At 39.3% G+C, this 15,191-nt stretch overlaps 2 protein-coding genes across 4 annotated transcripts; both read right to left on the minus strand.

Moving 5' to 3' along the window:
* Window positions 1-6,736: 6,736 nt before the first annotated feature.
* Window positions 6,737-7,738, minus strand: LOC149718084 (uncharacterized). The gene is made up of 3 exons (XM_089865712.1): window positions 7,531-7,738; window positions 7,318-7,454; window positions 6,737-6,929 (listed from the first exon to the last, which is right to left on the minus strand). The coding sequence occupies exons 1-3, from the start codon at window positions 7,736-7,738 to the stop codon at window positions 6,798-6,800; spliced, it is 477 nt and encodes a 158-aa protein (XP_089721838.1). The 3' UTR covers window positions 6,737-6,797.
* A 3,102-nt stretch (window positions 7,739-10,840) lies between these two features.
* LOC149718085 (peroxisomal ATPase PEX6-like) lies at window positions 10,841-15,170 on the minus strand. 3 transcript variants are annotated; one of them, XM_089867289.1, is made up of 11 exons: window positions 14,065-15,170; window positions 13,820-13,992; window positions 13,626-13,753; window positions 13,010-13,363; window positions 12,828-12,939; window positions 12,308-12,754; window positions 12,168-12,244; window positions 11,706-12,103; window positions 11,326-11,638; window positions 11,122-11,267; window positions 10,841-11,045 (listed from the first exon to the last, which is right to left on the minus strand). In XM_089867289.1, the coding sequence occupies exons 1-11, from the start codon at window positions 15,011-15,013 to the stop codon at window positions 10,960-10,962; spliced, it is 3,183 nt and encodes a 1,060-aa protein (XP_089723415.1). In that variant the 5' UTR covers window positions 15,014-15,170; the 3' UTR covers window positions 10,841-10,959. The 3 variants fall into 3 exon arrangements, with proteins under 3 accessions (XP_089723415.1, XP_089723414.1, XP_089723413.1); XM_089867288.1 differs by having other exon boundaries at window positions 13,626-13,750; window positions 13,820-15,169; XM_089867287.1 differs by having other exon boundaries at window positions 13,820-15,169.
* Between the last annotated feature and the right edge of the window lie 21 nt (window positions 15,171-15,191).

Genomic DNA, 15,191 nt, shown 5'->3' on the forward strand with positions numbered 1-15,191 from the left:
CCTTTTTAACTCCGTCGCTATCAAACCCCCCCCCGTCCCGGGGAAGGGGGGTCCGGGTCTATGACGCGCGCCCAGGTATTACTCTGTTCTCCATTCCTACTTCTAAAATTAAATCTATCCCTGGTTTTATAGATGGAAAATATTTTGTAAATAATCTTGCGTTTAATTAGTAACTATATCTTAATCGATTCGAAGTATAAATAGTTTATAGCGAGCTCCCCCTCGATATATTTGTCTTTTCATGGCGATAAGCGTCTCGTCTCGCTGTTAATCTCATGCCTGGAGCTCGTGCACGGAGCGGGGGTGTTATTTATGACCAATCAAAAGCGTCGCCGATCAGCCTCTGATTAGTGATTAATAACTCAAAATAAACACCCCGTGAAATGATCGTGAAAATAATAAACTCGAATCTAATGTTTTTCCGCCATTCTCAATCTGATATTGCCAAATAATTCAAGTTCGAAGAATGCCCTCCCCCCACCCACCCCACCCTTTATCTTTTAGCGCCAAGGAAAATACACCCTATATAATAGTTAAACGGTTGGCTAAGCGTGGAAAAAAAACCCGGACATCTTGAAGATCGTAATTACAAAAGCCGATCTAGAAATTCTATAAAGAACTTAATCTATTTATTTATGCCATAGAAGTGGCGTATTTTGGGATGCGGGGGTCAAGGGCCACGCGGCTATCAATTTGTTTTAATGAGGGCCTACGTGATCTTCTTCTTCGAATTCAGAAGGAGAGTTTTTATTGCGCGCAAAGATACGGAGAATTCGATTCTCACGCATGCACTTATCAGTTATGAAAGAGACTGAGAACATTTTGCTTAAAACTTATTTTCGCGCGCGCACGTCATTCCAGTTGCGCAATTTCAAATGTTTTACGCAATTGCAATATAGCAATAGTCGACATGATTTCACTTGGAAATTCTTGCAACATCGCCTAGGTAGGGGGAGGGGGAACCCCCTCTATTGCGGGAGGAGGATGATACTAAATAAGAAATACCCCGCTCTGTCTGTCTCTTAATAACTCTCTGACAGCCGTAGCTTTCCACCTTACGCTAGTAAACCGTAGTAAAGTACCTTTTAATCAGCGCTCCTTGAATATTGTATTAAGGATGATTAAGCGTCAAGTGGAAATAGCACGAGAGTTTAAGAATAGTGCAGTGGGGGGGGGGAATTATCTCGGGTACTTTGGGTGTGTTCTAGTCTCGCAATTTCAATTTAGTGACAATAAATTAAGGAGAGAGAAGGTGAATTTGAACTTGGTTCGAGTTAGGAATGTAATATATGTGACGTCATTGTCTCTTGGCCCACTTTCTCCTTTTTTCTATCTTCCTTCCCATTGTTCAGGGCACCCTTTACGATATTATCTTAGGAGTATCGCCTATTTTACAATATATTCTTGGAGCCAGTCAAAACTTATCAAATGCCAAACCCTTAACGCTTTCAACTCTCTCTAATCCTAAAATATTAAGGAATTGGGAATTTTAGTCACGACGGACTTAAGGTCTTAGAAGAATATAAAAAATAAGTCACTTCCGGTCAAGGAGCGAACGAAACCAGGCTGGCCCCCCTCCCTATCTTTTGATTAACTCTAAGAAAACTCGGCTTTCTCTCTCTCTCTCATCTTAACGTCACTTTGCTTAAGAGCTTGTAAGTCTCTCGGAACTAGGATAAACTCTTTAAGTACTTGTTCCGCGGCTCCCAATTGAATTGTCTTTTCTCTTCGTCGTTCGACACCGAGAGCTCCTTCTCTCTCTTTGTTCAAGTATGGCCTTTAATATCTGCAGGGCCGTCTCGAGAGGACACCATGGCCCAATAGAGATAGAAAATCGTCTCAGGGTTGATACGGTACCTGGGAAGTCAGGACATGGGTGTATCGTGTCAAGGATATTTTAAAACTGTCTCGAATTTTATAACGAGCCATCCGCGGCAACGCGTTTTAAAGAAGAGATAATAGGTCATGAAAAATAGGTCGTATATCTTTAGTTTCGGTTTTTAGAGATCTTTATATAATCAGTTATTTTACGCGGCATAGCCTTTTGAGTTGGTTTGGGGAGCTAGACGACGAACCAAGGACGTAAGAGGATATTTTTAAAAGATTATGTATCTTTTTATATTATTCTAATTTAAATTTTTCCTTGAAACTCGCTGGGAGTGAAAAGTACGCTCTGTTTCCAAGAGATTCCTAGAAATTAGTCCTTGACGCATTGATAGCGAAATATGTGTTTTTACCTTCTGCCACTTTAATCGGAAACGAAAACACTAGCTAGGTGATGAAAAATATGTATTGTCGTAACTCTGGTTCTGTAAGAAGTCCTTTGAATACCATATAGTCCTATTTCTCCCCTTTGCAATCTTACTAAATATTTGGGGTTACAACAATCATCGCCCGAATAATTAAGCGAAATATTTTTCAGCATCCTCTCCATAGGGTTAACGTGACACTCAACTTTCGAGGCTTCTAACTCTTTTTCTACTAGATATACGGGGATGTCCTTTGAGTATGCTATAGCCCAATTTGTCCCCCATCTAACCATACTAAAGACTTGGAATTAAGACAAGCAGGGGACGAGTAATTAAGCAAAATGTTCGTCAACATATGGTATGGGCTCACTTATCGTTATTATGTGACTTATGATTTTAACGCAAAAATTTAGTGGCTCATAACTCTTGTTGTACTAGAGATACGGGCATCTCCTTTTAGTATGTTATAGTCCTATTTGCTCCCCATCCAAGGATACTTTAAACTTGAGGCTACCTCAATATCTTCGTCAACTTATGGTATCGTCTCACTTATTGTTATTAGGTTACTTTTGATTTTTAACAATAAACTTTGGAGGCTCGTAACTCTGGTTCTATTAGAGATACGGGGATGTCCTTTGAGTTTGTTATAGTCCAATTTGTCCCCCATCCAACCATACTAAAATACTTTTGGTAACGACAATCGGAGACCGACAAAAAGAGCAATTTCCATCTCCCTGCGTTATTTGCACTATTAAAATTGCATTGTATTTTGTCTGCACCCAGATTTTAATAAAAAAAGTGCAAACACGCCAAGTTTGTATTTGATCCGCGATGCGGGACGGAATTTGCAGTGTAATTACAAAGTTATCGCGGTATCCCCGGGCAAAAGCCTTTTAAAAAAAACTGCAGATATGTTCGATGAAGTTTACAGACGCAATTTTGCAAAAAATTCAGTTCTACCTAATATAGACGTATATTTTAGATGAAAAAGTATAATATGATATTCTTGTTTATTCATTGTAGGAGAAGGTTTTGACATTTCTTTTCCCGGGAGCGAATTAACGGGGGGCTCTTAGTTTCGTGAACTTTGAAAATGCCTAAGTTAATCTTTGATATGCCCCCGCTTCTATAGGGTTATTAATTTAATGACGTCATTCAATTTTATCAAGTAATATATATTATTACCAACGATAATTAATTACTGAAATTCCCCCTTTTTAATTTAACTGAGAAATATTTTTGGCCAAATATAGTCGACGAGGAATTGTTTGTTACTAAGGAGTAACTCGAAAATATTTATCGTTTTTACAAAAAGAATAATAAGGCAAGATAATAATTAAAAAAAGGACTCGGTTAAGTACCGATACACTCGAGGGGACACTCACTACTACCCCGTCTCATTCTCATCGCGCTTCTTCCGACTCTACCCACGAGAGATCGGGGCCAGAAATTTTAGAAATTTAAATGAAGTGGCGGGAAAATATGGGATAGGGTTCATTTGATTTTAGTTCTAAATAGCCAAGTTGAACACGTGTTGCAGCGGTCAGCGTTACGCTTGTCGAGATAAGTACGTGGTCAAAAGATAATTGACCAAATTGAGAGTTGTCGCTTGTTTGTAATATTAGCTTAACAAATATCCCTGTTTAACAAATTGTCCTTGCCTGAAATAGTCCAGGAAAAACCTGGAAAAGTCGGCTATAGGAACCTGATAATGATTTCAAATTAGCTAGAGCATCCCTGGTGGAAATGGCCAGCAACTTTGCCCGTCATTTTTATCCGCCAGTGAATAGCCCCTCGAACAAAGAGAGCCTTTTGCACGTGATAAGTGTGTACGTCGTAATAACAGAAACCGAGGGAAGTTAGTCACAGATTAAAAGTTCATAACCACTAATTTTTTTTAAGTCTGCGAAATCTAGACAATACGTATAGAGTAGGAGCCCTTGACGACAAACAAATGGTTTTGTCAAAATGACCTCCCACACCCTCTCTCCCTAGTCATTTTTAATCGCGCTAAAAAAAACCCTCGCTGGCGTTTTAAGCGTTTTGTTTTTTCGCTGTCTTTCAGTTTTTCAATCAACAAATTGAGGCCAAAGGGTTGAGAATCTGAAAAAGAGTTCCTTTCTTCTAGGAAACGTTTGACGCGCCGCCCACGCTCCCAAATGAATAATAATTGGTTCAAAACCGCGGATGAATTAACAACCAGTAGAAGCAGCTCTAGTTAGTCTTTGGAATGACCGCGTATGTTTATAAGTGATATGTTCCTTCCATAAGTATGAATGGCGCTACCAATACAAGTTCGTAATGCTACTGTGAGACTTACAGACAACTCGAGATAACTAGTTCGAGAAGGAGAACGACGGAAGCGAGAATTCAATTGAAGTCCTAACTACACTCGGTGGTGGTTAATTTTGCATGCAGGACCAAGTTCCATCTAGGTCCTATTTAGTCTGTGCATTACTAAGCCCAAATTTGACAGCAGCGCCCCACTCACCAGGCCTCCCTCGCTTTACCTCGAATCTATGACCTAACTCACTCACTTCAAAATTACAAGCTCCAGTTTCTAAGTTACCAGAAATTACAAACTTCAAACTTATGTAAGGAACGTATCTTTATGAACTTATGGAACAACGCATTTTAAGAGTTTTTAGGCAAACAGAAGGGACGTCCTCCTTTAAAATGGCTTTGACACGTGTCAAATCAAAACGGGGAACCATTTTGTCATCGAGACAGACGATCAATTCTAAAAACCGGCCAAAAAAAAAAAAAATAAACCCAGAAAAGTCACTGGGAAATTAGAAGGCGCCAATCTTAATAGTCTAGATAGGTACGAACACACCTCGAAGTTCGTTAAACCCAAGGAGGATATATATCAAAAAAAAATCTTCCAATATCTTTTAGTAATTGGTTATGACTCGATCGAATCTATTTTCGATTTATTTCTCACGAGCAACAAAAAATCATTTCGATTAGGGAACAATGCGTGAGAAACGATAAATATCGATTGATGTTCCTTGGTTTAATCGGTCATCCACCAATTACAACGTCGCTTTTTTACGCATTGAAACCCCAGCGTTGTGTTTGATCAAATCATAAACGTGTTAGCTGCCCCCGAATTCCGTACCACCGACCGCGAACCACTTCTTGGCTATCTCTTTCTTTCTCTTACATTTTATCAACAAACTCGCGTTTATCGCCTTCTCCCACTAATATTCAATAGCCCGGCCGAGATTCCCAAATGAGTTTAGAGTTTTCCCAAACTTAAGACGCCTCTAGACCTTTGAGGTGAAAGGTCACAGAGTCTAGGGGTTCAGCCTTTCCCAAACTTGAGACACCTATAAGGCGGCTGTAGATTTTTCAGGTTAAAGGTCACCCCGTATAATATCGAAGGTGAAAGGGTTATGTGTCACGCGTTCCCCGAAATGAATCGTGATTGTTTGAAATAATTCTTCTTATTACCAAAAACTATTCCCAATGAGCGGTGTTATTTGCGTTAACTATTCTTGGGTGAATTGAATGAATGCATTAATTATTGGTGTTATCTTTAAAATAAATGGAAGATCTTATCTGTCCTCCAAGTCGAATAAAAGGGGAACTGTCAATCGAGACTGACACTGATTTTTTTTTGTCTCTCGTCGCGACGTTTCAATTTCCAATCTATTAATTTTCCAGATAATCTCCCCGTATATTTAACCCTAAATCAGTTAGAAGTTTCCACCCCCAAAATAGAAATTTGTTTTGACTGCGAGTTCCTAGATACCAAGCGCACTTGACAATCTACTATAACAATTGTCCAAGCGCAAAAACAAAAACCAAAATTAGTTTCAAAATATAATCAATTTTATTTTATATATTATTACTCTTATCGTAATATATATTTATATAATACTAATAATTTATTATTTCTACCTAATTATCAAACAACAAATTTCATTTAATTAATTAATTAATTATTAGACCTATTTTTAATTATTAATTATTCTAATTAAAATGTTTAAAGTTATATACCGCATAAATACGTTAATTAAATATGCACAAATAAATAAATAAATAAATATTGTGATAAGTTTAAAGTTTAAGGCTGACTAGAAAATAGTTTTGTTCTTGAATAATAATTAGAGATTGCATAATACGTACGAGATTGTAAAAAAGGTGGTCCGAGTTATACCTTAGCTATAAAAGGGGTCAGGGGTCAGTGACCGTCTCGCGCTACGAGTAAACAAGAACTCGATAAACAAAATGAATAAATATAGGAATAATTAATTAATGAAATTAAGGCGAATATGTGGGGCGACGAAATGGGCTTGCTTCGGGTTTTTTTTTTTTTTTTTGGGAGGGCAACACCCTGATTCCGAGGAATTGGAATTAGATGTTGACGCCTTTGGTCTTTCTAGGAAGAGCTTAGATCTTCGTTAGTGTCATCATTATTCGGTCGCGACTGGCTTTGATCGGATTCGGAAAAAGAAAGATTTTGGGATTTTGGGAGAGCGAAAAAGAAATGGGCGAGAGAGAATTTACGCGAGATGTTCTATAGATATTCCGGCCGCCGCTTTAATCGGACTTGAGTTCAAAGTTCATGAAGCGCTGACACCATTCGAACATTCCCTGGCGTTTACCGCAACACAAAGGAAAGACCACTTCGTTTCTGGCGCTCTTTGTGCATTCTTCGCATAAAAATCGCTCCTAATTCGGATTAAATAAATAGAAACCCAATGAAAGTAATTACGGGGAGTTTAACACGGGTCAGAGGTCAAAGGTTGGGCTATAGTGAGCTAGAACTCTGTTAGGTCACGCGTAAATGTTGAAATAAATGTAATAATTTTGATTTTAATTAAAATAGACTTGAATTAACCGGGTTTAGAAGTTTTCAAAATTTTCAATGGCCCCCAAAAGTTTACATGTCCTCATAACGTTAGTGTATTGCGGGTGAAACATTTCTACAGGCGCTATGGGAAAAATGCATTATCGTCTACCCCTATAAGTCGGCTTTCTCGCCTGACAATATATTCTACAAACTCTAGAACTAACTAAAATCCAAGGAAGAAGAATTTTATTTAAATTCTTAACTTACCTCGTCGGAACAAGACTGACTGATAACCGATGCTCTTCCGGTTCCGGCGTCTTCTTCCGGGTTCAAAGCTGTTCCTCCTTCCCCATTACCGTAAAGACGTTGAAACTCTTGCCACGTACTGACTTGCCTCGTAGCCACTATCGCGCGTTAAAAATTAAAAATATAAATAATTAATTGAGCCCAAAATTAATCTTAATCCGTGTCGTGGTCTACCTCGGGGATGTTGTTGCCTAATGAAGAGTCTTTGATTTCCTTGGAATCGCGGTGATCCCCCAAACCGTAATCCGTAGTAACTGGCCGCGTCGCATTGATGACGCGTCGAGAAGCTCAAGAGGAGGATGGTTACGGGCAAGAATACCATGACTATCTTGATGTACAAAGAGGATCCGCCACTTTCATCTCTCTTTTTTATAGCCACCATCTTTCTATCTTAACCAACAAACCGATATCTCTTTATTCCTTCAATCTGTCTAGGTATTTTTAAGATACTCTCGTTTCATTTCAAAAACATTGTAACCGCGCGTTTATTAAATTGAAGTTACGATGTTTTAGAAATGAATGAATGTATCTATTTTAAAGTAACTCGAGAGATTCGAGTATCTTTATATTATCTTATCAAAGAAAGACGAGCTAAACTTCTTTTGAAAAACCAAAAATTCTTCCGCCTATTCCGAAAGCGGAAGCCAGCCCGGACTTAGTTAATCTAATAGATAAAATTACACGCGACTTATGCTAATTAAATTTATTTATCTTAATGATAAATGACTAATTGCCAAATAATTAACCGAAAAATACGATAATTTTAAATTGTTAATATTAAAAGTAATAGTTAAAACGTGGTATTTCTATTCCTACCTGTGGGATATTGAAGTTGAGTTGAACAAAAAATGAATGATACGGTCAGCTAGCTGGTCAGGGATGCGAGATATGACTCGACTCGGATGAACTTGGGTTTCGAATTAAGTGTCGGGATAGGTTAGCCGGTCTCCTTTATATTGGAAAGAGTGTGACGTCATCGATTAAAAACCGGGGGACAAGAAATGGAAGACCAATCCGGAAGAGCGTGTGGGCTTTGGTCCGGGGGACACACACGCGCCGCCTCAGGCATGCAGATATGGAGGTCGGTCCTCTTCTTCTATGTTAGTTAACTAAGTAACAGCCCGCGCTCCTCAAATTTAAACGACTGATAGCAAAGACATTAAACATCCGTCAATTAGTCTAGTTCCCCTTTTAAAGGGATAGTAAATCATCTCTTTCAATCGATTACCAATCAGGCTTAGCTAGAAAATAATTTTAAACTAATTTATCGAATAGAACCAAAACCAATTAAGGTGCGGGTCCATTTTTACATAAAATTATAATAAGACTCCTTTGTTAATTGCTAACTGAACGGGGATATGCCTCTAAAAATAATAATAATAATAATAATAAGCTTTAATTATTGTTAATATTATTCATATTTCTTTATCCCTCTCCCCTGGGGGGCTTAGTTGTCATGGAAACGCCGTATTTCCGGATCAGATCTCCGTATCCTTTATTTTCTTTAAGGAAGAAAAATTGAATAAAGGCAATAACCTTTTGTAGTTTTATTTTTATTTATTTTCTTTGGTGAATTTTTGCCCATGATTAATGAATTGAAAACCTTACGCCTCGAAAAGAATACACGAATTTATACACTCTGGCCCCGAGAACGCCCACTTCCTGGCGAACGGGTTTCTGTTCTCAAGGTAGCCCGGCCTCCTGGTGCATGTAAATGGTATCAATCCTCCGTGTGTGTGTAAACTATCTATTTCTTCGATTATTCTTAAATATATTCTAGTCGGCGAGGGATGAGAAAAATGCTTCGAAATTCGTCCGTTTCTTTTGTTAAAAAACACCTGTCTGTTATTGGAAAATCGTTAGGTTTGACCCCTCGCCTCGCCGCTGAACTAGCCTAATAATTGGGGGAACAGAAGAAAAACTCGCTTTGGGTAAACTAGGTCGACCTCCTTACCCGTACCAACCATCCTGACCCCAACCCTTAGTTATTGTTAAAAACAAAGTATTCCATATCACATTCACTTTGGGAAAAGCGAGAAAAGATGGTTTATTTCGTAGATTTTACAATTCTCCGATCTATAAAACTTGGTTTTTTTAAGATGAAAATGGTGTAATACTGAAATACGTTCGTTTTTTGACGGATGGCTAAGTAATTCTCAACCCGGACCTGGGGGGGGGGCGGGGGAAGGGTTAAGGATATGGAAACCGGAATTCCATATAATGTTTCTGATTGGCGAGATCAATTTAATTAATTTTCGTTTTTATTACTTTTTGGGGCGTAATTATTTTTATGAGGTTTCAATATGCCCGTTTTATTTCATTAAGAATTGTCTGCGCGCTTTTGATGGGATTCGAAAAAGTCAAGGTTTTTTTTCCCTTTCGGATTCAAATGAATTTTATTTGCCTAGAAAGATAAAATCTAATTCGCGAGTTGCCAAGGACCCGAGGTTTATAAGCCACAAAAAGAAAAAGAATATTTTTATTTAAGTTTGTCTCGCGACAGAACTTAAACTTAATTACTCCGTTAGATTAAGTTAATTAGAAGATTATAAAGCTTTAGGATATTGAAATGAAGTTTGCCAAAAACATTTGTACGATGTCCGTCAAAGGGAACCATGTAAGTTGGTGGTTTACCCCTCGGTTTGCCCCCCCCCTCCCCCAAGTTTCTAACTGGTTCTGTGGCCATTAAATGGGTGACAAAACAGACAAAATATCGAGACACGATGTTGCGGCGAAGAAAGGCGTATCTTAATTTAAGATTGCAAGTGACGCGCGTTTCAATTTCGTCGATGGTAAAGCTGTTAAACAGTTTTTCTCCCTAAGTTTATTTACGGTACTTGACTCGGGTCGCTTTTCTCGAGTGTGTGTGAAAAAATGATTTTATCTCACTGGGAAACTTCCGCCATTTCTTATCTTTAAATATATCCGGATTTGCCTTTGACGTTATTGAAGGTTCCAACGAAACTCCCTCGACGAGATAAAACTTCCGACTTTCACTTTTCCGTAATTGTTAAGTGCCAGGACCAAATGCCGGGCGAGCTTTTGACACCCCATTTGTCTGACGAGTGCGCCGCGCGTGTCAAGTACTTTAAACTTCCGGTTTACACCCTCGACATATCCCTTATCTTACCACCTAGTACTTACTACCCGTAGCCCGACTTTGTCCTGGCTAAATTTGACAATGAAATCCGCGGAAACACTAGCTTCTCTCACGAAGCAGCAGCAGCGGAAGTTACAAGTTTACGCTCTCTTTAGCTTAGGGTCAGTGTTATCGGGAATAGGTTAAAACTACCTAGGAATATTTTGACACGTTGTAAAGCGGTTAATAGAGATACTCCCCTTACCCAAGCTACTACTGGCGGGGAAAAATGAATTTATTCTCGTACAAATTAAAAGCTTCGTAATTTATTGAACTGTTAATGAATTTATTCATCCCCCCCCCCAATCCTTGTCCAAAGTAGGCGCTATTAAGAAATGAGACCACTTTTTAATTGCAAAAAGAAAATTCAAATTTATTTATTACAACAATAATAATAATTAATTATTAATAATAAACATTCAGTCTTTTTAATTTACATTCGAATGAAGTGTTAATTATATAAGTTAATCATTTATGGAGGGAACCAATGTTTCTAAGGATGAGGTGAAATCAATCATTTGGATCTCTGCTTTGACATCATCTTCATGAACTAAAACAAATATTAAAAATTAATTGGGAATTAATCTTACCTTAATTAATTTAGTTAATTTGGTCAACTTAATTACTTTGTCCAGTTTCAAGGGCGCGAATGCAGCGTTCCAAAGATTTATTTTGAGCGTCGGAACATAAAGAGTAAAAATCGGCGCCAGTTAAACCTTGAGGACAAACCCCTTCCAAATCTTCTAAATTGACGTCACTCGCTAATGGCATCCTAAAACGTTTAAAATTAAATTAAATTTAATTTAGCGTCACTAAACACGACGACTTACTTCCTAGTTAAGGCGGAAAGAATCCTCAATCTTTCTTGGGATGTTTTGGCCACGTCTAATTTAACTAAACGGTCGAATCTGCCGGGTCTTAAAAGCGCCGGATCTAATAGATCGACTCTGTTAGTGGCGCCAATCACGAAAATATTAGCGGCGCCATTTTGTTGGTTAATTCCGTCCAATTCGGCCAATAATTGGGAGACGACTCTGTCCATTACGCCCCCGGAATCCCCGCTCAATCCTCGGTTTGGCGCTAACGAGTCCAACTCGTCAAAGAATATGACGCAAGGCGACGCCGTTCTAGCTCGATGAAAGACTTGGTGGCGCCAAAGGAATTAATTAAAGTTAATTGGGGGCGTGCTTAATTAAAATCTATGTCTTACCTTCTCGAACATTTTCTTCGCTTTGTCCGACGTACATATTGATCAGTTCGGGCCCTTTGACGCTCAGGAAGTTCAAGGAGCATTCGGTGGCGACGGCTTTGGCCAATAGGGTTTTGCCGGTCCCCGGAGGACCGTGTAACAAGACGCCCGATCGTCTCAGTCCAGTTTGAATCAATTCCGGGTGGTTTAAAGGTAATTGGATCGTGTTAAGTATTTCTTTTTTAACTTCCTCTAAACCACCCACGTCTTGCCATCGAACATTCGGTATCTCGGGAGCTCCGATGCGTTTAGCTCGCGAACTTTGCAAATTTTCCAAGGCGTCGTCCAAATCCGTTTGACGCGACGGAATTCCCGCTAAACCTAATTCGCATTCGTCAACTTGCAAATTATTCCGCGATCTATTGAAACAAATTGATTAATATTTGAGGAAGGAAAAAAAGGGTTAAAATTAACTATAATTACAAGTATTCTTCGACTCTCTTAAAGGCTTTCCAAGTGGACAACGTCACCAATTCTCTTAATTCACTCAGAGTAAATCCCTTAATGGTAAATTAACATTAAAAACGCTACTAATCATAATCTTATTGTTTTTTTAATCATACAGCCGTTTTTTGAGCTAATCTAGTGAGGCTAATAGAATCGGGGACATCGGGGGGCAAAAGCGCCTCCAAGATGGCCACTCTGTCCTCTTCGTTGGGTGTCCCCAGATGAATGTGGTGTAGGAATAGGGAGGCCAAATCGGGATGGATGGCCGCGGCCTCGCCTTTTCCCGATGGTTCGACCGAAGAATTGGTTGTAGCGATGACGATGACGGGCCAATTTGATTCCCCGCCCGGTCCAGATAATGTCCCCAAGACATCGGCCAAATTTCCGATGGTTCGCGGGTCTTCCGAAGTCGACGACGTCGCTTCCTTCCGGTCTCGACTTAAAGCGGAAACGTTCTCCAAATGCAAAATAACCGGGGCCGATTTTAACCCTTTCGAGACGCTATTTCGCAGTCGGGTTTCGGTGGCGCCCGCAGCCTCACCCATGACTTCTTGGCAATCAATCTAATAACAATAATTGATTGTCAAACTGGGGTCCAGTTGGTAAGTAAGTAGGTAAGTGGACGCGACGTCATACTGAATATAGATGCAGGTTCAGGCTGCGACAAACCGCGTTGATCGCTAGTTTTTTCCCGCAACCAATTGGACCGCTTAGAAGAACGTTGATACTTATTCTTTCCCTGAGTTTCCTTTAGTTTAAATCGTAATTAAGTTTATATTAATTGGGGTAAAAAAAAGGAAACCAATTAATAGGTTTACTTTGATTTCAAAAAGGGGCTTATGATCGAGCAAAGTTTATTTCGAACTCTTCCGACGGGACCAGGAGGAATTGGTACGTCGAGGAGTCGATCAAAAGGTTTGGAAGAATAGAACGTCTCCATGGTAACGGGTACGTAATTTTCTTTGGTACCGGTATGGTACAATTTCGAATTATTCGAATCGACTCGGTAGCAGAGCTCCTTGTCTAATCGCGAGTCGGGATCCAATTCGATGCGAGTTACCACGAAATAGACGGTCGGACAAAAACTATAATCGTTGTTGAATATTTCCACGGAGTATTCGCGAATTTTGCCCCTCAAACTTAACGCGATGACGTCACCCACTTTAAGACATCTAAGGAAATATAGTAAAGACGGTTTACTTAAGGATGATGCGTCATCTGAGGGAAATCAGTGGCCACGCTAACTGTGGAACGACTCGGGTCCGTCCGGTAGGACGTTAGAAAATGGAGGAGGAATACACGGAAAAAATGGCGGACGATCCGCCATTTTTCCGAGTATCCCTCCCCCATTTCTAGCGTCCTACCGGACCCGTGTCGTTCCACAGTTAGCGGGGCGATTTTCCCATCATCCTCCGTATTCTGCCTTCGAATTACCTCGTAATTTTAAAGTACTCTTTGAGTAAGTTATCGTAATTTTGCGTGACTGAATAATTTGGAGAATGAATTAGCGCCAAGTAAACTTCTTTCGCGTAAAGCGGACGTGATTCGTCTTTCGTGGCCTGCTGTAATTTAATTATTAATCCACGCGTCTTTGGGCTAATTACTAGTATCTAATCAATTTTAATAACCTTAAAGACGAGTTGGCAATCGGGTTGCAAAAGGGGACTGGGATGTTTATTCAGGTTGAACCAAAGTTGAGGGCTAACTCGAACCGTCTCGGGTGTTAGTTGAGGGTCAAAACGAACGTTAACTAATCTCCAGGAATGGTCACGCTCTCGATCCTGCATATCGTCAATTTCATCTAAAGAAAAGGACGTGGTTCTGTTTGCGTTTTTACGCGACGCGTCATTCGAGCAAATCCTTTGACGCGTACCGTAATCTGGCCGTTTCAACTTGACAAAGATCCAGTCACGAATTTCGCTATCCTGACGACTTACCTCCTCAGGATTTAGAAAAATCGTATTATGCAAATCAATCGCCTCCCCCAAAGATTTTATTTCCTTTGGCGTAATTTCAACGCGAAAACATTTGTTATTACGTAGGATTTTTAAAGCCGCGTTAGAAGTAGCGAAGGATTTCATGACGTGGCGGCTGTAATCGTTGCTATTACTTTTTAAACTTAAAGGAATTTGATTTAACATAAGTAAACGACTGGTAAAGTTCATTAGGTTTAAGTAGGAGTTGATGTCTCTGGTTACTTCCTGTTTGGATTGTTTCAACATGTTAGGGGTTAGTTTGACAACCAAAACACTCGTGTTAACCGTCATTATTCCTTGAGAAACTGGGCTACATTCCAGGGTTATTAGGTCGTACATTAAATTAGGGGTTTGGGAAATATCATAGGCAAGTAACGGAATATCTCCGGTTCGACATAAAACTTTTCCACATTCTAGAGTTTTTGTCAAGTTCCAGTTTTCATTCTGAGCCCAGGTAAAAGCGCTTTGAGTTCGAGCTCCAATTACTATTCTATCTAAAGGAACGGGATTAATGGGTGTAAAAAGAAACCGCGTTCCTTCCGAGTTGAGAAAATAGTGATGGAAAAACGCCTCTGTAGCGTAAGCGATAATTTCATTGCTTTTGTTAAATTCATCAGCTGTATTATTATTAATCACGTTAACAGTCACGAATAATCCCCGTTCAATTTTCTTCGTAATATCGGCGTCACAATCGTAGTTGTATAAAACACCTATGAATTGTTCGCACTCTTCACTTACACCCAGTTTACGGGCTTCATCAGTCGTTATTCTTAAATGAAATGGATGAGAACCTTCAGGACGTTCAATTTTATCCAAAACAATCATCAATACACTTTGCCTATTCATTTTTCTTTATTAGCTAATCAATTTATTAAATGGATTCGATTTAAAATTGTAAACAAATGTCTCTCTAGTTACTTCCTCGTATCAAATCAAAACTTAACCTTTGAACTCCCCGCTAGCACGTGTCAATAGCGCACGTGTTTTTTTTATGTTGTTTTCCTTTCTTATTGGCTGAATTTTA

The sequence above is a fragment of the Phalangium opilio genome, unplaced genomic scaffold (genome assembly GCF_054372755.1).
Source record: "Phalangium opilio isolate 3A_F unplaced genomic scaffold, DU_Popi_V2 ptg000002l_1, whole genome shotgun sequence".
Lineage (NCBI taxonomy): Eukaryota > Metazoa > Arthropoda > Arachnida > Opiliones > Phalangiidae > Phalangium > Phalangium opilio.

Coding starts and splice junctions, on each gene's coding strand:
- LOC149718084 (XM_089865712.1), bottom strand. CDS start 7,738: ATGGTGGCTATAAAAAAGAGAGATGAAAGTGGCGGATCCTCTTTGTAC. Junction 7,455..7,530: donor TAGGCAACAACATCCCCGAG/GTAGACCACGAC, acceptor AACGCGCGATAG/TGGCTACGAGGCAAGTCAGT. Junction 6,930..7,317: donor GTCAGTCTTGTTCCGACGAG/GTAAGTTAAGAA, acceptor AATCCGAATTAG/GAGCGATTTTTATGCGAAGA.
- LOC149718085 (XM_089867287.1), bottom strand. CDS start 15,013: ATGAATAGGCAAAGTGTATTGATGATTGTTTTGGATAAAATTGAACGT. Junction 13,364..13,625: donor GAGTACTTTAAAATTACGAG/GTAATTCGAAGG, acceptor ATATTTCCTTAG/ATGTCTTAAAGTGGGTGACG. Junction 11,046..11,121: donor CGCCCTTGAAACTGGACAAA/GTAATTAAGTTG, acceptor TATTTGTTTTAG/TTCATGAAGATGATGTCAAA.